Source organism: Emys orbicularis, chromosome 5, assembly GCF_028017835.1.
Source record: "Emys orbicularis isolate rEmyOrb1 chromosome 5, rEmyOrb1.hap1, whole genome shotgun sequence".
NCBI lineage: Eukaryota > Metazoa > Chordata > Testudines > Emydidae > Emys > Emys orbicularis.
Window position 1 is genome coordinate 129,807,742 of NC_088687.1, and position 24,243 is coordinate 129,831,984.

Consider the following 24,243-nt stretch of genomic DNA (forward strand, 5'->3'; position numbering starts at 1 on the left):
CTCACCCCTCTCTCTGTGGCTGCTGACCCCCTGGGGTCGAATGCTCGAACCCCTGAGAGGGACCATAGTATCTCATCTCCACTCGTTTTGCAGTCATTGGCAAGGAAACGGGGTCTGCCAAAGAATCTTGGTAGGCTACAAAATAGCATCATTAGTAAGCAGAGGAATTCTAGCCTGGGCCATAGATGCCAAGATTACCATCAGCTTGTGGATGTCCAGGGCCATAGCCATCCTCCTCAATAACTTGTGATGCATCTTATCGTCAGAAAGCAGAAAACAGGTTCTGCCACAATTGCCTCAGAGGATGAGAAAGAGGATACCAATGGTACCAGGGTCTGGCCCAGTTCCCTCTCCTCTCAGATACTTGTGAGAGGGGTCCTGAATCTTCAGTGACGGGCTCAGTACCAATGCTAGGGTGTTTGCAGTGTCAATGCTCCTGACAACCAGTAGATTAAGCCAGCTGACGTTGATGTGGGGATGCTCTCGATTAAGAGGGGAACCCCATATGTTTCAAATGGGCCACTGGTACAGCCCTGGTCCACAATTGTGCAAGGCCTAAGAGTTCTTTCAGTAAGCCCCTTGTTGATACGGAGGCTAAAACCAGGCAGGCAGATGGTATATTCCTGGTGATCAGCTTGGCTGGGGGACACAGGATTTCACTTCAGAGTTTGATGAAGAATCCTCTTCTTGTGACCATGGTGGGGCCATACCGGTCAGTACAAGGAAGGAAATGTCAGACTCTGAAGAAAGGGGAGCCAGGGAGATCATCTGTGGCTTTGCCCTAGACGGTACCTTCTTAAATGATATCATGATAGCCCAATCAGCTGGACCTGCCTGGTGCGGAGGTGAAGCCGCTAAAGTTAATATCTTGGGCACCAGTGCCAAGCAAGACTCCTGAACTGCCAGTGACGGTGGTACCCAGAGGTTCAACACTTCTTTTCCAGCCTCGTATGTCTCAGACGTAGACAGTACCAGGAAAGCACGCTGTAGTACCAGGATGTGAGGTGATCCCGAAGATGGTACTTCAGGAGGCCCACTAAGACTAGCTGTGGTGGGGTCTGGAGTCACTGAACTCCTCTGCTTAGAGGTGCGCTCTGAGGAGTGCCTCCTCTTTGAGCTTCCACCTGAGTCCGCTCAACCTCTTTGCTTCCTCTGATGGTCCTGGTACCGAGTCTGATTTACAGTACCTCTTCTTTAGTACCAGTGATGCTGATCTACCTCTCAGTACTGGTAATGCTGGAGATGCTCGGTACCTGGACCAAGGTAGATGGTTCAGACGGAGGACACAGCACTGATTCCAGCAGCAGATATTTCAATCTGGCTGTCCTGGATTTTTTTTTGGAACTGGGCTTAAAGCCCTTACAAATACTACATTTAACACTCATTGAAGCATCCTCCAAGCACTTAAGGCAGCTAGGATGAGGGTCACTGTTAGACATTGCCTTCCACAAGAGTGGAAGGGCTTGAAACCCAGAGAACATGGCATATCTCCGGTACCAGGGCCAGCACCAAGGCTGGATGCCAGATGCACACACTATACTAACTAAATACTAAACTACACTAACTATGCAGACTATAATGGGCACTATTTACACACTTGACTAAAGGTTTGCGGAAGCAAGGAAAGGGAGCTCCAATAACAGTCACAGGCGGTAGGAAGGGGCCGAGTACAGTTGGGGGCAACTGCACCCTTTATACCTACGTGCTGTGTGTGAGGCACCAGAGGGCACTTGTCAGAGTTTGTCTCCTTAGCGGTACCATTCAGCGTGGCACAACTGTGCACTGGTACACACACATCCCAACACTGGAATGGATATGTGCAATCACTCAAAGAAGAACTGGGCATGAAGAAAAGGCGGCTGAGTGGGTCTTCTGTTAAGGGGGGTTACGAAAAGGACGGTGATTAGCTGTTCTACACATCCAGTGCAGGTAGGACAAGAAGTAATCAGCTCAACCTGCAGCAAGGAAGATTTAAGTTACATATTAGGAAAAATGTTCTAACTATAAGGATCGTTAAGTACTGGAATAGGTTACCAAGGAAGATTGTGGGATCCCCAACTTTGGAGGTTTTTATGAACCGGTATACTTGGTCCTTCCTCAGCATAGGAGGATGGACTAGGTGACCTCTCAAAGCCCCGGACAGCCCTGCATTTCTATGATTCTATCTCATCTACACTGCAATAAAGAGTTATGCTGAAATCTACAATATAGTAATCCCCAACCCACATCCAAACAGTAGAAATTACTAAAGAGTTAGAACTTTATTCAAAAGTAAGATTATTTGAGGAACAGTGTCTTAATGAAACAATTAAAAAGCATTTAGACTGGTTAAACGTGAATGTTTAACAAGACAAAATAAAACACATGTTCTAGAATTGCTGAACACACAACCTCATGGGAGGTAAGGGTGTTCAGTCTTTAACAAGCAATTAGAAGACTTTTGGCATAACTCCACCTATCCAATTTTATTGCAGCAAACTCAAATCACCCCAAAAGCTTGCCAATTGTATGGGTTTACCAAATTCTCTCTGTCATTCAAATCTACATTATTCTGCTGCATTAAAACACAGCCAGTCTATTAATATTAGTGCATTCTAAATGCCTTGGTCATCTGTTATTTTTAAGTGATTTACCATCAATAGTCCCCTCTTCCCCTTATTGCAGGCTCCACCACAACATATTGTAAACAAACCAGATGCAGTTGTGTTCCCTCTTTCACAAATAAAATCACAGTCCAGTCAACTATTTCAGGGTAAAAATCATAACAGCACAAACAACTGCTTAGTCCATTTTAGGAAGACATTTTAAGACAAGCCAAAACACAGTTTTAAATTAAGCTCTAAACTAAAGAAAACACACACAAGGGGATGCAGAAGAAAACAAATGTTTTGGCCTGCACAGCATACATAATGGAGGTAGAGTAACGGCAAATTTCCTGGCTCTTGTTTCAAACACTCATTTTAGTCTAGTTTGACATATGTACATTTCTTACATTTTGAAATATAATTTATTGGTTATTATAGATACATATGAAAAAAAATTAAGACATCATCAGAACATGCTATGCTGTTCAATAGAGATGTTATTAAAATGTTAAGTATTATCATTAGTCTCTATGGAAATGCTGTAGATGTGCATCATACTTGTGCATGATTTAAGATGCAATATATGGATTTTTCTTTTATAACTTTTAAAAATGCAAAGCAATTCAGGTATAAACATCTGCAAAATCTGGCATTTTAAGAAAAAATATCTTAAAAAATCCAAACATCTGTTTTAAAATAAATAAATAAAGGAACAAAAGACATGCATACCAACAAGATAAAAATAAAAACAAATTATTCCCTGTTTGGAAATATTTTAGCAAAGTTCCAGCCATAAGCAATTTATGCTTAAAACAGCATTAAACCTCTAAAAATAGGTGTTTCTATTATAAATACCAATCTCAGCCAATAACTAGAACTGTGACACTACAATAATTCACCTAAATAGAGCGGAGAACTAACTTATTACAATAGATCTGACATAGTACTGCTGTAATAAGTTTACATGAAAACATGTACACACTAAGACATGACCTGCTCTAGATAAAGGAAGTGCAAAGGAAAATGTCCAGCATGCAGTATGCACTCCCTCTACTGGGCACTGAGATTATTCTGAACAGTCTTAACAAAAAGAGAGAAAATAATGCAACATGTCCTTTCATGCAAGTGCTTTCCTCTTACTCCCTCCCTCATTTCAATCATAATTTAGATTCTCACACAGAGTGCTTTAAAACTCTCATATACACTTTCAAAATATGACACTCTTCTTAAGGGATGTAAACATCTAACTCAGTCCCAGAATAATCGCTGATGATATGAATTTAACTATGGTGTAAGCACACAAGGACTTTCACTAACAGAAGAGTACCAATGGTAATCCTTGTGTTTGGTTATCCTTGACTAATGTGGTCAGGCTGCCCATCTTTCAACCCCCAATTTAAACAATAGAAGTTCTTACAGAATGAGAAATATGACGATGGCTATTTAATGTCTGCCAGAGGGGCTTGAATCTGGACAGCCAGGAAATACGGCTAATGCAATAATATTTATAAAGGCAACACCAAGGGGGGCAGACGGCTGGCTCTGGACAGTCAAAGGATACAGGCAACATTTGTAGTTCTTTTCCTTCTCCTCCCATGGCTCTAGCTGAAGGTAGGGACAGAAGGTAAATCTGTGCAAATAACTATAACCATAGGGACCAGCACTTAAAGAACTTTCCCAACCCTCTCTTACCAGGTTTCCAGCTACAGAGCTTAAAAAAAAACACCACATTTTCTCAAACACGCACCCTGAGCAGTATGAAACTGCATGACGACTGGAGGTAGGAGGGAGGCTAGGGAGCAGAAAGCAAATAGGAAAACAGATGAAAAACAGAAAGATCAGAGATGGCATACGTATATATAAGTAGGGCCCTACCAAATTCACGGTCAATTTTGGTCAATTTCATGGTCATAGGATTTTAAAAATCGTAATGTTAATGATTTCAGATATTTAAATCTGAAATTTCACAGAGTTGTAATTATAGGGATCCTGCCCCAAAAAGTAGGGGGGGTTGCGGTACTGCTACCCTTACTTCTGCGCTGCTACTGGCAGCGGCACGGCTTCAGAGCTGGGCAACTGGAGAGCAGTGGCTGCTGACCGGAAGCCCAGCTCTAAAGGCAGAGCCACCGCCAGCAGCAGCGCAGAAGTAAGGGTGGCATGGTATGGTATTGCCACCTTTACTTCTGCGCTGCTGCCTGCAGAACTGAGCCCTCAGTCAGCAACTGCCACTCTCCAGCTGCCCAGCTCTGAAAGCAGCAGCGCAGAGGCAAGGGTGGCATGGTATGGTATTGCCACCCTTACTTCTGTGCTGCTGCTGGCGGGGCGCTGCCTTCAGTGCTGGGCGCCTGGCCAACAGCCACCGCTCTCTTGCCGCCCAGCTCTGAAGGCAGCGCAAAATAAACTTGCAACCCCCCTACAACTCCCTTTTGGGACAGGACCCCCAATTTCAGAAATGCTGGTCTCCCCCATGAAATCTGTACAGTATAGGGTAAAAGCACACAAAAGACCAGATTTCATGGGGGAAGCTCAATTTCACAGTCCGTGACACATTTTTCATGGCCGTGAATATGGTAAGGTCCTATATATGAGAAAGAACTGAAAAAACAAAAGGGTGGCAACTGTGGACTGGTTCAAGGGGATAGCAGGGAGAAAGCAGAGATGCCCATTGATTGCAAGGAAGATACAATAGTGCCACCCCACACTTTCAAAAATGACAAGGCAGGGCCCAACAAATCATGAAATTAGCTTTAAAAAATGTGAGATTTAAAAATAATAAACACTGGATTCTTTTTATTTGCCTTCTGGGTTCTGAGCCTTTAGGATGCATTTTGGACTTGCAACCAGGAGGACTAAAAACTTGCCTAAAAAATGAAAGCTGATTACTTAAGTAACCACTTGCCTCTGGGAGCTGGGGCTTTAAGAAAAAACACCAAGTATCATCAGATTCAAGATAAAAATCACAAGAGTTTGCAACACTGGAGATACCACACAAAATATATAAAGGCTGATAACTACTACTCTAGACGCTATGTTCACCAAGAGTAGAAAAAAATATTTAAAAAGATAATTCTTCAAAGAATCAGGAAGGCTAGTACCAACTCCCTTATTCAAAGAGTTAAGGATCAATTCTATTAACATCTTGACCATAGACCTAGCAAAGTACACCTATATCCCTAGCAAAGGGATACTCGTAAATTCCTTCCAAGTGCAGACTACAAAGAAGTATGAGTGACTGCTCTCATCTTTTATGCAAAGGCGTGGATAGCTAAGACTACAAACCCATTCTGATCTGAGGAGCCAGGCTGCAATGCTTGATAGAGCCTCCATTCTTGCTGGTCTATTAAAGAATAGAGTAACTGCATAAAAATAGTGCTAATCCTCCGATGTTGCCACTGCAGCAGTCATGGATGAAAATTTTGTAAGTCCCTAACCTTCTGTTTTACATTTTGCCACTTTGGTGTTGCCACTAAAATAAAATATGCTCTCCCTGAAAGATACAGACATGACTTTAATAGGGAGTCTTGACAACACTTAAGGAGATGAGCAGATATGCAAACAATTCTCCTGTACCTAGTGTGATAATCTTCATCTAGCACAATTTACTTTGCAGATTGCAATTGCTCCCTGGTACATAACAATGACTTGATATCAATTGTCATAACATACAGCTTATGTCAGATCTACAGCAGACGGAAACTTACAAGTGATCTTTTCCACAGTAACCATGCTATTTGGTTCATTTCTTCTCTCCAGTTCTTGCATGGTCTCTCCTCCCTCTTATTTCTGCACAGGGTGCATATCTACACCCCCTGCTATGCCATTCTGCAGACTCAGTGTGCTAGCAGTTATATGTAAAATCTGCTAATGTCCTGATTTTCGCAGTGATGCTCAGCGATCAGAATATCAGTACATTTCTCTTATCTCCAGGCATACAGAGGACACCACCAAAAGACAGCAAGACTTTGTTATAGTAAGAACTAAGGCTCCAACTTTACAAAGTTTTACACATGGGCTGATGTTCATGACCTTGAGTAGTGCCAATGGAAGTACTCACAGTGTATGAAGTTAAGTATGGGCGTAAGTCCTCGCAAGATCAGGGCACAACATTCTTTTTTGATAGGCCTTGCTGCTTGCTGGACCATTGGACTTGGATTTTTACATTTTTTTTTTAATTGTTGTCAATTTCCGTCTAAAAGTAAGTTTCAACTAAACAATCCACCACATGTAGAGAAACCAAAGGCTTTTTATGAAAATGCTTCTGCAGCTCATTATGCTCCTCATTCACAGCTTAAATTTAAGTAGCTCAGCACTAGTTAAGAAAAAGTTTGGGCATTTCGCCATGAAAGAAATGGAAGAATTACTATTCATTTATTTTCCAACATCTCTTAACAGGTTCCACACCTCAAATTCTATTAAGTTGTCAAATAATATTGTGTTCAAAATAAGCGAATTATTAAATATTTCCCTTTTCCTAGCTGTATGCTCTGCAAGGTTTGACTCTGACACCAAACAATAGTGAACAAGAATGGTAACAGCACTATTTTCCACTACTCATAGAATGAAGGCTTGAATGTCTTTCAAATCTTACAAAAAAGGCAGTAACCAATATTCTGGGCAGAGGGCCAGCATGTGCAGCCTTTCCCATAAAAATGACAACAGGGATGGCAGCAACTATGCTGATTCCTCCATAGCTGGTTATGTGCACATCCCATTGAAGGGAAAGCAGTGGTAAGAGAGTCTTCTGGAATATTACCGTTCATTCAGTGTTGGCGTTTGTAGCTGGAGTAGTATACATAGCCAGAACCCTTCTGTACCAGGGAGATGTGCTGGGACCGAGAAATTCAAAAATCCCAATCTGGCCTTGTCTATACAGCCAAACAGAGTTTAACAACAGTTGATGAACTTCACTGTGGCTGAATCAGACTAACAATTTAGTCTAGCCTGCCGTGACAGATAGAAACTGTATTATAACCCAGTTAAAAGCCATGTTTTACTCCTGGACACTCTGACCTAAAATAATTAGTTTTTTAAAAATATAGTTTGGCCATTTATACCTAACAAGCACTATTTGACCACAAACAAGTTTAAAAATTCTTAGTAAACTCTGTTGTTTTAGATGTATATGTGGGGTCACTGACTTATTCTGTGGCCTTGGACAAATCATCTAATCTCTCTGCCTCAGTTTCCTCACATAGTAAAATAGTAGTTAGTTCTAACTGACTTCTTCTGTGGCATAGTAAAATGAGGATATTAAAACTTACTCATCTCACAAAATTTTCACTGGGAATAACCTTTGTGAAACACTCTGAGCATTAAAGCACTATGTGATAGCTAATTATTATGAGAGGCTTCCAAGTCTGTTACCCAACCTCTGTAGAATGTAAGCACTGTAAATCAGGAACCACGTCTTTTTTTCTGACTTGTGAGGTGTTGGCATAGTTTTGTATGTTTCAAAATAATAAAATGGTAATAACAATATGTATGTCTTCCTTCATTAACACTAAACGCCAACATAGAAAAGAACAAAGGACAGAATACAAACTGTACATGAAGAAACTGGGACTAAAGAGAATTCTAAAATTTTACTACCTCACTGTATAAAAAAAATTAAAACAACTAGTGTTAATGTCCTATCTAATAATGAAGGCCCTGACTCTGCAAACATTTATGCATGTGCTTAATTTGGCTCATGAAGTAGTCATATTGAAGTCAAATGGATTACTCAAATATATAGAGTTAAGCACATGCTTAAGTGTTTGCGAGAATTAGGGCCTACAAGGAGATGTTTAGACAGCATTATATTTTTCTGTGTGCAAGTCAAGTGTTTGATAGTCTACTCAAAAAAATGTTTAATTTAAAATACTCACCACTTTTCTTTTCCTCTCTTTATAGTCAATGTTCATTTCCTTATGTTTCTCCATAGCAGTCTCTAATTTATTCTTAAAATCAATGGCACATCTTAGACAACCATCATTTATTCCTGCTCTGGTGAACAACTACAAAGCAAGAGATATACATTCTTATTATTTCTGCTACACACATCCTCAAGAAAAAAAATCTTGGTTTTTGTCCATTTGTAACATGACATGCAATAAAGCAGTTTGCTTCTATAACAAGCAATCACTGGTGATCCCAATTCTCTCCTTTTACCTGCATTTCTTTCAAAAACTTTTTTTTAACTGGGGGAGTAAGAGTTGATAGCAGCAGCTAGAGTCAACCAAGGAGTAGGCAGATGCACTATAAGTTTTCCTCTGTGAGTGCACCTCACCCAGGGCCGGCGCTTCCATTTAGGCGACCGCCTAGGGCACCAGGATTTGGGGGGGCGGCAATTCGGTGGCGGGGGGTCCTTCCGCGCTCCGGGTCTTCGGCGGCAATTCTGCAGCGGGTCCTTCACTCGCTCCGGGACCCGCCGCCAAAGTGCCCCGAAGACCGGGAGCGCGGAAGGACCCCCCCGCCGCAGAATTGCTGACGACGACCAGGAGCGCGCAAGGACCCCCGCCTAGGGCGCCAAAAACCCTGGCGCCGCTCCTGACCTCACCATACAAAATTGCTATCCCCTGCAATGGACACTTGAGCAGAGACTACCAATTGTGCTGAATGAATAAGTGATTTTCTAATGTCGACTTATCTCATAAAGACATATTCATTTTCACTTTAAACCTACCATATAGGCCATATTTAAACTGACATCTCCAAAAATGAAAAACTCGTGCACTGTGCTAGGTAGCTTAAGCAATGTTGAATGCACTCAAATATAAGTGATGCAACACTGACAGTTTCTAACTCAGATTTATATTTAGCCAATTATTACCACCCTTCCCACCTCACAATGTGACAACAACAATTATTTTTTCTCAGTTTAATTTGCTTTGTTTAGTTTTCTTCAGACTTTATCCTCACACACTTTTATTGCTTGTTGTTGTTTTTGCCATACGTACAGACCAAAGATTCAACACATAAGTGCACGAGTCTTTAGGGTTTGCACCCAGACGCTGAGTTTGGTGCAGCCACACCATCTTTAGGCTTTTGTAACTTTTTGCAAGATGGTCACTATGTGGGTCCCCAAATTATGTGGTTTCATAATGAGTGTTAGCATTTTATGGAAGACAGGCTGAAAGCAAGCAAAAGAGGGGAAAGAGCTTTTTTTATTTTTCTTGGCAGAAGTCATCTCACCTGAATCCAAGACTGCACAGATGGCAAGAATTTATTTCTGATGAGTTTGTGCGCATCTATGATATTGTTTATTATGGCAGTATTGTCTTCATTCTCACGCACCTTCACATCTGTTGAAAAGGGAGGAAAAATACACAAGCATGATGTCTTTAACATCTTCAATAAGAACCTACAATAAATAAGTGGAGATGGCACAACATGAAACTTTCAAATATAATTGATCTCTTCAGAGATGAGTCACAAGATTACTATGTTCAGCGTTAATGCTAAAAATACTTAACCCAAAGACCAAAGAGAAAGAAGGGAAAATGCTTTCATTATGCTGCATAACTCTGAAAAAGGGATGCTAAACCAACACAGCTTAGCCATTACCATATGAATCAAGGATATAATTGTAATACAATAGTGACTAGAGGTTCCAATCAGGGCTCTGGACCCTACTGTGCTAGGTACAGTACACACATAATGAAAAGTTGGTCCCTACCCCAAACAACAACTCTAGGAGCCTGATTTTCAAAACGGTAGGAATGCAGTTCCTGTGCAAAAAATGCAACTGCCTGTTAAGCTTTCACAATTCCTACACATGTATGCAGAAATGGCCAGTTATAAATCTTACCAGCCATTTACATGTGAAATTGTAGTTAACTGTATGCACATGTACAGTTAACTGTAAGGCACCAGACTTTTTAAAAGTCAAGCCTGGCTTTTCTACAAATAACTCAACCTCTTGAAATGATATTAAGAATCATATTTTAAAATCCTTGCTACCAGCACTCTATTCACTATTTTATGATAAGTCTTTACAAAGTGTTGAGAGTTTGATTGCCATATTAAAAAATGTTTCCCCACTATAACTCAAGCATATTATTGTAGGGTCATGACGGAGGTCACTAATTTTAAAGAGGTAAGTGCTGAAAGCATTGAAACACAGCCTTCCTCTCCCCCTCCAAATAAAGTTATATACATCCTGCAAACAGAATGCAAGCAATTCAGGACAGGAAACCTGTCTTATTCTAGGTGCTGTAATACATTAACAATGCCATATACTAAATCTTAACCAAAATGGTTGATTAGTAAAATCTATAAATCACGTCCAATACAATCTGCATTAAAGGAGGGTTACGAGATGAGTGGCCAGACGTAGCAGGGGATCTGCTAGAGAGGGCTGAAATATAAAATATTAAGTTTTGTAGTTAATGGCTCACAACTTCACATACAGACGTTCTCAAGCTGTTTGTGTGGTACAGTACTAGGTACCTGTGGAGATTTCAAGGTTGAGAGTGTATTTATGAGAACCAAGCCCATGGTTCCTAACAAAGGTTTCATAGTCATCATAATCGGTGGCAGCAGCAGCAATTATTTCAGCTTCTGAACATTCCCCTCTGTCTATTTCCTTTTGCTCAGGCAGCCCCAACTCTTCGTTCAGGTCCCTGTTTCTACCAACTATTAGACATGGGGAAACAGAAGGAAGGTCCTTGCTGCAACAAGGCTGTTCATCATCCATGTGTCCAAGCAAAGATGGCTGGCAATCTGCTATCTGCATGGATAAGGAGGAAGTAGGTTTGTCCTCATTAGCAGTCCTCTCCGTGACAGGGTCTAACTCTGCATCATTCACAGTGAAGTCAAATGGATCTGGCATCAAAAGCCGGAAACAATTCTCCATCTCTGTCAGTGTGTCTTGGATTTCCTGGGACATTTCTGTCAGGAGAGAATTGTTTTAGAATATTGCTCCAGGCGATACAAAATGTCTACAGCTCAGAAGTGGAACAAACTCGCTTTCTCATTCCCCACTATGAGGAATCAGTACAGTGCTTACAATGCAAGTATACCTGCCAAAGGAGCAATTCATTTATCTTTAAATCAGTAACATATTCCTATGCACATGGGTCCTCATGCCTGCCTTTCTCCCCTCCAAATGCCCCCCAGATCAAACTGACATTATTCTCTGGTCTCAAGAGGTACAAAATAGAAACAACTCTCTTTCCTATCCCCCGAAAATCTGAAAATCTCAGAGCACTTATCAAAGATGGCCTTTTAATTGTTTTATAAAATATGAAGTAGAGCAGATGGATTGGTAAGGTTATTCCCAGCAATGTCACTGGGTAAGAATCCTATAGTCCTGGAAGTTATGCTGTTATAGCTGGTTACTGATGCATCTATGAGTAACAACCCAGACACATTTCAGCTGAAAATGACTTAAGGAAACTTAAGACTCAGTTTTAAATTCCACGTCCACGCATAACTGTTCATAGCGCACAGCCACACAAGTATTCATAATGCACAAGCAAAAAGTATTTGTAAGTGAAGCCAACACTTAAAAACTGTACGGTAAGAGTCTCCACACCACACACACACACTCACCCTCATTCTTCAGTTTTGTAGAAATTAGTTAGCTCTAAAACCTTTGCTTAAAGAAACAGCTTTCCAGTATGCACAGATATCCATGGAACTTTTGCTGGACCTCCTATACCATGTACAGGATTCCTACAGTGGTATTTAGCAATGCCTTTTGAAACACAGATACTCTACATGAAACACCTTTTTGATGCCCTGATTCAGAAGATACTTAAATCACATGACTAACTTTCAGCATGTGAATACAGCCATTGATTTCAACAGGACTCTTCACATGCTCAAATTTACACATATATCTAAGTTCTTTACTGAATCAGGGCCCGAGACACTTAATTACCTTCTTTTGTATCACCCCGCGTTCTACCTGAACTCCTGGCACTACATCACTTGTTTATTTTACCCTACATTATGTCTACATATGCACTACTTTCCTCGTCCACCTCTACAGCCCATTACCACGTGGATAGCTGCTTTCTTGGAGGCTGTATTTTATATAGCAGAATTCCTTAATAAACTTTAAAGTTTTCAGAACATCTCACCTTCCATTTCTTTTTCAGCTCTTTTTGCTTTCTCTTTGTAAATGTTATCTAATCGTTTCTGCTTCTCCTCCTCCCTTCTCCTTTCAGCCAGAGTTCTGACATTTACGTCTTGAAAATCCACCTGAGGAGGAATTGAAGAAAAGTGTTATATTTATTGTAAGAAATACAGAAACACTCCCAAGATTCCTATCTTTGATTAAATGTCCTCTAACATCATTAATCAGTGGGTCTCTCTACAGTACTTTCTTTTATTGCCCCTTCTCCCAGAAACAATAACTATGGTAACTTTTTTTATTAGTGAAAAATGAGATCATAGGAAGCAGAAACCTGAACATTCTCTCTGCTGTCCAAGGCCAAAGAAAGGAATCTATCTTGATGCACCCTTTATAATTTTGGGAAGCCCTCACTTACAGTAGGGGGGTGGGAGAGGTGTCACATATGAACTAGATAGAGAATATGCAAAACTAATGCTAGGTTGACCCATATAACTCAAGAATTTTAGAGTAAAAGCCAAAACTGCTACTTGCACACACTTTTCCCAAGAACTTTGCATGCAAGCAAACCAACCAGTCCAGGAGCAAGCCATATCCCCTGCAACATGCAGTGAGTTAAATCACTGAATTTTGGCTTTTACACTAAATTTCCTGGCTTTGGTGGATTTTTATCAAAAATCTTTTTTTTTATTTTACTCCTTTATTTCTTATTTTTGAAGTACAGAACACAATTTAAGTCATGCACCTTACAGTAGCTCCAACTACTGTTTTGATTTTATTAATTTTAAATGTTAGGTTTTTTGCTTTGTTATTTTAATTTGCTCATGAAAAGGCCTGAAAATTTAAATTTTTTTCCTTCCAAAAATTATATTCTGATGTACAAATCTATGAGCTAGCACTAAGAAAAAGCTGGCTTTTGGTTGCTTTAGACCTTATAATTTAGTTACATGAGACATCTCATCCTGCAAGTTACTGAGTACCATCAACTAACTTCCATTAACTTCAATGAGAGAGACAAGATAGGTGAGGTAATTTCTTTTATTGGACCAACTTTTATTGGTGAGAGAGACAAGCTTTCATGCCACACAGAGCTCTTCTACAATGCATTAACTTCAATGCTAGTTTATACTGTAAAGTGCTATGCAAGGAATACTTAGGAACTATTATTCTAATGGAATTAGCAATCCCTCCCCAGATGCTAAATTCATAGTCTGAACATCCAGATGAAATTTTCTTTGGTCATAATGGTTGTACATGAAACAAACCATATTTCAAAATAAAATGATGTTTCTGAGATTTTGTTTTGCTGTGACGTAAAAACCACACAAGGTCCTCAAGATCATGTGCTTTAAATCACCGCCCTTTTTCACATGACTGTAATTATAGTAGGATAGCAAAATCTGACACACATAATAAATGCCTGTACCATTTGGCGATCAAACTATAAGTGTGCAGCGAACAAGCATCCCCTTTTGCTTCCTCCAAGAACCTCTCCTCTACAACATGCACCTGTACTTCAGTAGCCAGGGATCAGGAAAATCAGGTCTGTTCCCAGTCCTGGATTTCACACACTATTGTCCAGTCATGTGTGTTTCTCATTCACTCTCTGTGCAACCATTGGCACATTACTTAAGCCCCAATTCAGCAAAGCACTTACACATTTGTTTGACTTTAAGCACAGATTTAAATTCTAACTAAGTCAATGGGAGTTAATCACAAACCACAGGGCTTTGAGTCTAAGTACATGCACATAGTATTTTGCTCTATCAAGGCCCTAATCTTCTTACGTATCAAATACTAGTTTACCTCAGAGGAATGAAGTGAGACTTAACTAATATTTGTAAACTTCTTGAAGCCAAGTGGTGGGGTAGGCAATATTCCAATTTTACAAAGTAACTGACACACAGAGGGACTTGCAATATAGTAAATTTAAGGGGGGCAATTGCATCTATATCTACAGACAGACAAAGGTAGTTGCATGAATACATCTGATTTTGATTCCCCTCATCAATCTTAATGGTTTTACAAATCACATTTCCTTTTTGGAAATATTTCTTCCCCCACATTGTGTGTGCGCGGCTCTTTCAGTGAACAATTAAAATTGTATACAGCGATGTCAGACATACAAAGTAAATAAATGGAAATAAAACCCAGAAAGTTTCCTCTGATCTTTAGTTATAATAAGTGCATCTAACATTAGCAGGTAACATTTCATTTAAATATGATTTCAGACTTGTGAAAAGTTTGCACAGTGAGCTAGTGGCACAGTCAGAATTAGAACCCAAGACTCCCCACATCCCAATCCTGTGTTCTCATTGTGACACCTCTCATGGAGCAGTTTCATCCTTACATAGGCCAGTGGTGCCCAACCTTTTTATACAGGAGGGCCACATAACCCTAAGCACAACCTTGTGTGGGCCAAACAGATTCTACATATCTTAATAAGAATTAAAGTCACCTGTATTGATTTATAGATAGGTTGTTTCTATGTACAGTATTGTCTATTTACACACTTGTGTAAATTAAAATGATGTAAACGTGATGACAAAACGCTAATGAATCAGCCATTAGTATATTGTGTTGAAGAAGGCTGCAGGCCTTATAAAATGCTCTGGTGGGCACCTGCGGGCCATAGGTTGGCCACCCCTGACATAGGGAAAGAGCATCTAAAAAGCTAAAATAGAATTACTCTGTGTTAGCTCAGTGGGTTTGAGAACTTATGCTGGGTGTCCTTGTTTAGATCAGAGTTAGCCACTTGAGTAATTGTTCTGCCTCTATTGGTCTCAGCAGTAGATGCCTTTTCCTTCGTGCTAGTCAGAACAACATACCAGAATTTGAGGTGGAGGAGCACACAGTCCTACTCAGTTCAGGCCTGCTTAAATGATATATTTTTAAAAAAAAGAAAGAAAGGGGGGGGGGGGGAAAAAGCTATTCCACAACAGAAAAATGTTTACTTCAATCTTGGGAACAACATAGTGTATAACTATCAGCTCAGTGATGTAGGAGTTGGGCTCTGTTGTATTAATTTAGATAGAATAGATGGTCCAAAAAGTGTCAACAGAACCCAATCATTGTCTAACATTAAACAGTGTTAAACAAGGTTTGGGGTTTGGTACAGAGACCTCAGCCTCCTTCATACCAGGAAAAAAGTTGACATATGAAATGTAAAGTATGAAATATGGCTTTCATTTTAACAACATCCCTAGTTCCCTTTGCTGGAAATAGTTTTTAGAAGGAGCTCTCTTGTTTGACATTCCCTTAAGAGGGTATCCCAGGGGGTAAGAACTATCCTTTTAGAAAAAAGAGAAGTTAGTTCAGATGGGCTGTAGCTGTTATTAAAGTTTGAGCCCATTTTATCCCAGGTGTTGTTTGGGATTCATCTAGAGCCGGTAGAGATAGAAATGTTATCTGGGTCCCTTTCTCTGCATCGGTCTGGTCAGGACATCTCTCAGAATTAGGATGACAAAGGCCCAGGATCCCAGGAAATGGTTGGGATGGCAACCATGATGGTGAAGCTCGCTTCAGTAGCCACCCCCGGCCCTCCATTCTTCTATATTCCTCCCCCGCCAAAAAAGTATTTTTCTTTAAGGACTCAAAAAGGGAGTGATGGGGGGGAATAGCCCATCCCCTCATTATTTTATCCACTAACTAGGCCTAATATCCTACACCAATTTTGATTCATTGAAATTCCAGTTCCTCAACTTCTGTTTTTACCAAGCATGATTTCATCATAGTTCTTGAACCATAGCAACAGCCCCTTTGTTTAGACTAATTTAGTCTGTCTCCTTTTGGCCCCTTCCTCTCCACACCCATCAACATCTGTTATTGTAGGTTATTGTGACATCTTATGCATGTTCACATACTTTTTACAGTTAAGCTCACAGAGTAAATGTGTAGGCCCAGTTATAATCGCTTTCATAGCACACAGGAAACCCCACACTCAGCTCTTAATTCTACTCATGCCCTTCTCAAAGTGAAAAGGGTTGAGGGTACTGTGCTACTTAATCTGAATAGGAGTCTTGTATCACTCAAATGCACTAACAGAGATGCAACGCAACACCTCATTACACACTTATGGATATAAATGCAAAAATCTTTGTACGTCTAGTTTTAATTGAATCCCACTTTGTCAATAAGGATATCTTATCTTAAGCCTTTTGGGTAAATAAGCAAGTGATTACATTACTAATGGGCAGAGCAGAGGTGGAGATCTGTGGCCTTCAGAACATGCTCTTCCACTGTGTCCACCTCTTCTCCTCCTCCCCCCCCCACACCACCACCAGTCTGAAATGTTTCTGATCAGAAAAAGTTACACGTTGCATTAGGTTTATTAACCAGTACAGTTCCCGACAGTATCAATAGGTTTAAAAATACTCAGCTACATAGGAGTGGAGATGTGTGGAAATCAATGCTTATGGGGCAGCAAAATGAAGCAATGTAACTTCTATATCCAATTAATGAAGTTACCTATATATCAGTGATTTGGTTAATATTGCTCTGTTAAAGCTTCAGATTCTAAATCTGCTGCCTATAAAGACAGAAAATCTTTGGTTATGGCTATAGCTTGCAAGCTGCCTCCAAGCATTTCCTTTGTTATATGTACAGCTCTAAGCAAATTGTTGCTGCTTAAATAAGCTGTGAAGAAAATTGTAAGTTTTTATTGGGGGGGAGAGGGGAGAGGCAGCAAGATATTTATACATTTGGAATTCCTTCAACACCTGGAAGAACAGACAGACCATACTGCAAGGTCTATAAGGTCAATACATTGGCTCTACTAGACCAAACAAAGGGTAGGGCGCCAAAAAGGGGAGAAAACATTTCAGAATCCAATGCCCTTGAGTAAGGGCCTGATCCAAAGCTCATTAAAGTCAACGGGTTTTGCATCAAACCCTAATCCCTTCCCAGTAGACCCCTTTTGTTTAAATCATTGAATGTCAGCTAAACCACCTCTATTAATTGCAAATGTCAAGTATTATGCAAGTGAAGAAGTGGTCTGCTAGGTACTTAATTAGGATGCAAGTTACTTACGGTTGCATAAGTCAAAACACCACTTTGGAACAAACTGGAAGCCAGTGAAGACTACATGCATAATATGCTCCTAGTGAGACAACTTGCAAAACTATTAGGCAGGCACATACTGTGCTATTGCACTGATCCACTAATAAGGTGACAGACGTAGGTAACTGCAGCAAGAAATGCATCTGAAAAGAAAACTTTAGACCAACACATTGAAAAAGTGTTCCTGGTCAGTGCTGTTATCAGCGCATAGACATGCAGCTGGTGGTCCACTTGGACCATCTCCCCACCCCCGGGTTGGGGGCACGTGGTACAAGCAGTAGCTATGCTTCCCTCATGCATGCAAGGGAGTCAAAGTGACTTCAGCCAACCATTTTTGTAACCGTTTACAAGCATTATTAGCTTAGTATTGCTCAGGTTGAGGAGCAGTCAGATAGCCCCAACCACTGTTAAGCATAAGAATTTCACAGTAGATCAGACCAGCGACCCATCTGATCTAGTGTCCTGTCTCCAATAGTAGCAAATGCCAGCTGTTTTAGAGAATGCTATAAGAAATGTTGCAGTACGTAGTTATGGGATTATGTACCTACAAGGAAAGTCTCCTCCCAATCCCCTACAACTAAAGGATGTCTTAAACCTTAACAGCAGTTTACACACATGCACACAATATATATACACATATGAAAATATTGTGTGCATGTGTGTAAACTATATATATATATTATATAAAAATAAAAACAAAAAAATATTTACTATTCTGAATCTAGCTATTCCTGAGACAAGGAGGGTGAGGTAATACTGTTTATTGTACCAGCTTCTGTTGGCGAAGAAGAAACTTTCTTCAGTCCTTGTCCTGCAGGTTTCCTTTGAGGACACCTTCAAAAGATGAGCCTGGGAACTCAAATTCATAACTTCGCTACACACTAACTATCATGGAATAAAGACACTGGATTTATGATTTATTACAATAATCTGTAACCTCCTTTTTTGTCCTATGACTGCAGAGGTGTTAATGGGCCATTTCACTTTGAATGGTCCCTTACAATGTGTGTTAACTACTTATGCTAACAATCTGTTACACCTTGTATTTAGCTGTGACACACTGAGTACCCTTCCCAGACCTGAGGAAGAGCTCTGTGTAGCTCAAAAGCTTGCCTCTTTCACCAACAGAAGTTAGTCCAATAAAAGATACAACCTCACCCACCTTGTCTAACATCCTGGGATCAATGTGGCTACAACAACACTGCAAACCTAGATATTCTTGTAATTCAGATAAAGCATCCAATTCTTTTACAGTCCTGCTAAGCTGTTAGCGAGAATGAATATCTTGTGACAGTGAGTCCACAGGCCAGTTATGCACTATGTGACAATATTTCCTTTTATCAATCTTGCACTCTTTTCAATGTGACTGAACATCTCTTTGTTGTTGTACTGTGAGAGCAGTGAATAGGGTAAATCTGTCTCCAGAGTTTATGCATGCCCCCAGTCATTGTCATTGCCTCAGTCATTCTCATTGTCCCTCTCAGAACGTCCTCTAATTTTATTCTACCAGTTTTTAAACATAGTGACTAGGATCTAACAGTATTCAAAGTGAGGGCATGCCCTGATTTATAAAATGGGCATTAAAATATTTTAATTGTTCTCGATCCCATTCCTTACATATCCTAAAATTCTCTTTGCTTCTTGTACTATTACTGAACATTGAGCAGAGGTTTTTGTTAGAGCTGATGCAATCCTTAGATTAGTATAGAGAAGATATTGATTAGAAGTAGGAGGTAGTATTACAATTGTATACAGCATGAGTGAGACCATTACTAGAATTGTGTGTTCAGTGCTGGTACCTATGCAAACTGGAAAGAAAACTACAAAAAATAATTCAAGGTCTGGAAAACCTGCTTTATAGCAAGACTCAAGAAACCCAATCTATTTAGTTTATCCAAGAGAAGGTTAACAGGCATCTTGATCATGGTCTACAAATATGGAACAGAAGTATTAGTAGAAGTCTCTAATTTAACACAAAGGCATAAGATCCAATGTCAGGAAATTAAAACTAGACAGATTCAGATTAGAAATAACAGTGTTAATTAACAGTCAAGGCAATCAGCCATTGCAGCTACTTATCTTCAGATGTTGTGGAATCTGTCACTTAAAGTCTTCAACTCAAGATAGGATGTATTTTCTAAAAGGTATGGGCTTGGTGGAGTAAAGTTCTATGGCCTAAAAAATAACAGGAGTACTTGTGGCACCTTAGAGACTAACAAATTTATTAGAGCATAAGCTTTCGTGGGCTACAACCCACTTCTTTATGCATCCGAAGAAGTGGGTTGTAGCCCACGAAAGCTTATGCTCTAATAAATTTGTTAGTCTCTAAGGTGCCACAAGTACTCCTGTTATTTTTGCGGATACAGACTAACACGGCTGCTACTCTGAAACCTGTTCTATGGCCTGTTATACAGTAGGTCAGATTATTAGATGATCATAATGGTCTCTTTCTGTCTTGATAATCTAGGAACTGTCCACAGTGGTGTCTAGTATTTTTCCTAAAACGATAGTTATTTTAGAACCCCAAGAGATGTATGCGTAGTTCAAATTTCCTCCAATGTTACTTTGCATTCATCTGCCATTATGTTACCTATTCACTAGCTCGGGTATGTCCCTCTGAAGTTCCTCAGCCTTTTTTAATTGTAACTAACCAAGAGTTTTGTTTCATCTCCAAATTCTCATGTCACTATTCATCCTCTTTTACAAATTATTAAACACCGGTCCTAGTACGTCACTACATGCCATCCCATTATTAGCCTTTTGCTCTAATGAAGGTTGACCAATTGTGTTCTTAACTATCTGGTTTCTGATCCATGATAGTAACTTAAGTTCTCCCTCTCCCCACCCTGCGACTACTTAGTCCCTTAGTAGATCTAAAGGCAGGAAGTTGAATTTGTCTTGCTTCAGACTGAAATTAAGGCTGAATTTTGAACAGTAAGGGTATTTAACCACTGGAACAATTTACAAAGGGATGTGGTGGATTTTCTATCACTATCAAATTTTAAAATGAAGATTAGATGTTTTTCTAAGAGATATACTTTAGTTCAAACAGGAATTAATTCAGGGAAGTACTATGGCCTGTGTGATACAGGAGGTCAGACTAGTTGATCACAATGGTCCTTTCTAACCTTGTAATTTATTAATCTAACCACATGTGAGCACTGGCTTTACACCAGCTGGCTTCAGCTGAGATGGAAAGAGCCAAACATCATCCATGTATTGAAACACCAGATTATACATCCCCTCTAGCCCACCTAATAAGTCACGTACCCATTGAACAGGAAGGTTATTAAAGAAATAGAATCTTGAAGAACCCCAAGAGATCATGTGGCACTGAATGAGTTCCTTTATTAATGAGATCCAACAGGATAGTGGCTAAAGAGTGAACATTGATATTCCAGCATCAATAGAGAAAGGGTATATTTAACGCTCTGATTAGTAGCATATGAAGTAGTATATAAACTCTGCAAGGCGAACAGGAAAAAACCCAAGAAATACAAAATATATTATAGTATCTCATTTCTTGTTACTGCCTTTGATTTACACCTCTAGAAAAATAAAATCTGTGTTGAAATGAGCTTTAGACATTGTAACACAAGGAAAGACCTATCCAAATAGGGAATTTACACTCTAATCTGAAGCAGTAAAATAAGGCATGTTGTAGGAAGAATTTACAGGTTGTCCTGTATTTAATAAAAAAAAAAAAGTCCTAAGCAGTATGGAAAGGACTTAGGTTGCAGGGGGGGGGGAAAAACAGGTATCTAAATTTCAACAAAGAAGTGAGCAAGAAAAACCAGTATTCGACACATTTGTCAGAAAGAAAGAAAGAAAGAAAGAAAGAAAGAAAGAAAGAAAGAAAGAAAGAAAGAAAGCTCAACATTGTTTCCAGCATATATCCCTTAATATTATCTTACAGTGGAGAAATCAACATCTGCCAGAAATCAGCCTTATCTTTCTAAGCCAGAACCTAATGAGTAGACGTGGAGAAGTAAACATGCAGAAGTAAACAGGCAAAATACCTTCTTGTTCTGTTTTAAGAAATGGTATCCTAGGGAGAGTTTCTTGTAAGCTTCTCCATATTTTTCATGCCAAGCTTGTACAGATTTAATGGCTGTTTTTTTCAGTTTTTGTGCTACTTCTTTTGGTGGGGGAAGAGGCTGCTCATGGTCTGTTTCAATTGTGAGCTCCAAGAATTCTTGAAAATTTGAAATAATTAATGTCCTAAACTGATGTGACCGGGTGAAGAGCTCATCCACAATTTGAAAAGCTGAGAAGCGTATCTCTGCATGTTCTTGATTCAGCTGTGTCATCAGTAGATGATACGCATGACTAATATGTTCATCTGAAGACCTTTTAAAAAGTAACAAATATCATCAACACAAGTACAACCACCAGCAAGTGAGTTTTTTGTCCTTTTATGGATTAAAAATATTTTTTAAACAGGAAAAAAAGGAAGCTTTCTGTTTTGACATGAGATTAAAAGATATTTAACCCGCAAAAAATCATCCCCAAAAAACTCACTAGGAGTCTTTTAACGAGTTTTGGAGGAAACCCACCATCACCCATTATTCCATGAGTTTCCCTAAATTTTCAAGGCAACAATCAATTCCAAAGTGTTGCTTAAAGCAAAAAGAAGAGTCTGGAAGAGGCCAGACTAACGGGTCACTGTGACCTGTTTTTTATATGAAATAGTGTAAGATGATAAAATGCTAGAAAACAGCCCTATGCCAGTATGTTCCTCAACTAAAGAATTTAACCACGCTTCATACTTGCAGATTTTCTTTAGCTCTTTCATTTTCTCTGGATTCAGTTGAGGCTCTCCTGAGGTTGTGAGGTCCTCGACCAGCTGAGAGAGCTTTTGGTCCATCTGCGGAAACTCGTAAGACAAAGATAAATAAGATCACATTTTATTTGCCTGGCATTAATATTTTGACTAGGTATTTTTATATATATTTAACGTTTGCCAGACCAGCATATTTGGTATTCCGCTACATTACCTGAACTAGTGCTTATACCCTCATCTTGACCTGACCAGTTTTAAGAATTTTATTAAGATGATGTTAAAATAAAAAGAAAACGATACAGAGTTTAAGCATAGAAGTTTCTGGTTATCATAGATTGGGAGCAAATACGCTTGCCAAAACCAACCACAAAGAACCTGTGTGACAAGTGGCATAATTTTATGCCTTGGCAAAAGATGAGCGGGGAAGTTGTCTTTTCAGAGGGGCAATGAAAGCGATTAAGACTCTACCCATGTTGACATGACCAGCTCAACAGCATTCCTGACACGATCCCAGTAAGTGTATTGGGGCATGCACAGCATTATTCATAAGGTACCTGTTCTTTAGGTGGAAGGGGAAAACACACCTTGAGCAGGCAGAGATTCAAAGATTTAGAAACTGATGAACTTGAATTAACATGCAAACTAGATACCATCAATTTAGGCTTAAATAGAGACTGGGAATGGCTGAGCCATTACACACATTGAATCTATTTCCCCACGTTAAGTATCCTCACACCTTCTTGTCAAACTGTCTGAAATGGGCCATCTTGATTATCACTACAAAAGTTTTTTTTCTCCTGCTGATAATTGCTCATCTTAATTAATTAGACTCTTAGAGTCAGTAGGGCAACTCCCACCTTTTCATGTTCTCTGTATGTGTGTGTGTATATATATATATATATATCCTCACTATATGTCCCATTCTACACAGCCGATGTGTTCAAATACATTTGTTAGTCTCTAAGGTGCCACAAGTACTCCTGTTCTTTTTGCCGATACAGACTAACACGGCTGCTACTCTGAAACCTGGAATTTTAAGGAAACTGATTAAGTGACTGATCCACTTTTAACAGTACTGCTTTGCTTCTCAGGCCTCTTCGCCCGGGGGCTGAGGGAGACAGGGCCAGCCATAGTATCCCGCAGCGATGGAGGAAGCCAGCTCCACACAAGAGACCCACCCCCCACACACAGGTGCTGGAACTAGGGGCGCTGGGGCTGCCGCACCCCCGGGCTTGACGTGGTTTCCAGCATACACCGAGTTTACAGTTCGGTTCAATGGCTCTGGGCACCCCCAGGATACAAACCAGCCCCTCCCCCTCTCCTAACCCCCCGTGAGCCCCGCCCCTCAGCCGCCCGGCCAGCGACGCGCCACATACCGGCGCTCCAGCCGACGCTCCCCGCGGACCGGAAACGGGGTGGTGTCCGCGCACCCCCTGACCTGGCTTTCACAAAGCCAAACGCCTGCCTCTGCGGGATGACGTTTCATAACCGTCACTCGAGATGGGCCTGGGGGAGGAGTCTGAAGGAGCCGCGAGCTCGCGGCACAGCGCTGCCCGGAGGGAGCGTGGGAGCGCGCGGGCCGGAACGAGGTGCAGAGAGACCCCCCAACTCTGCGGGGAGCCGGTGCGGCGGCGAGTGTACGGGGGATAGAGCCACCCGCGGGCCAAGGGCCCAGAGACGCGGGGGCGAGGGGTGTAGGGGGCACATGTAGCTGCCTGTGGGCCAAGGGCCCAGAGACACGAGGGGCGTAGGGGGCA

The 24,243-nt window shown here is 40.5% G+C and overlaps 1 protein-coding gene across 1 annotated transcript in view; it reads right to left on the minus strand.

Moving 5' to 3' along the window:
- The window catches only part of UVSSA (UV stimulated scaffold protein A), a 98,582-nt gene extending 74,662 nt beyond the window's left edge, over window positions 1-23,920 (minus strand). Inside the window, exons 1-7 of the mRNA XM_065405595.1 lie at window positions 23,863-23,920; window positions 22,473-22,579; window positions 21,723-22,053; window positions 12,653-12,773; window positions 11,016-11,456; window positions 9,759-9,868; window positions 8,453-8,581 (exon numbers count right to left, since the gene is read on the minus strand). Coding sequence (XP_065261667.1) covers window positions 8,453-8,581; window positions 9,759-9,868; window positions 11,016-11,456; window positions 12,653-12,773; window positions 21,723-22,053; window positions 22,473-22,570 — 1,230 coding nt within the window. The 5' untranslated portion in view covers window positions 22,571-22,579; window positions 23,863-23,920. The remainder of the gene's footprint in view (window positions 1-8,452; window positions 8,582-9,758; window positions 9,869-11,015; window positions 11,457-12,652; window positions 12,774-21,722; window positions 22,054-22,472; window positions 22,580-23,862) is intronic.
- Window positions 23,921-24,243: the final 323 nt, after the last annotated feature.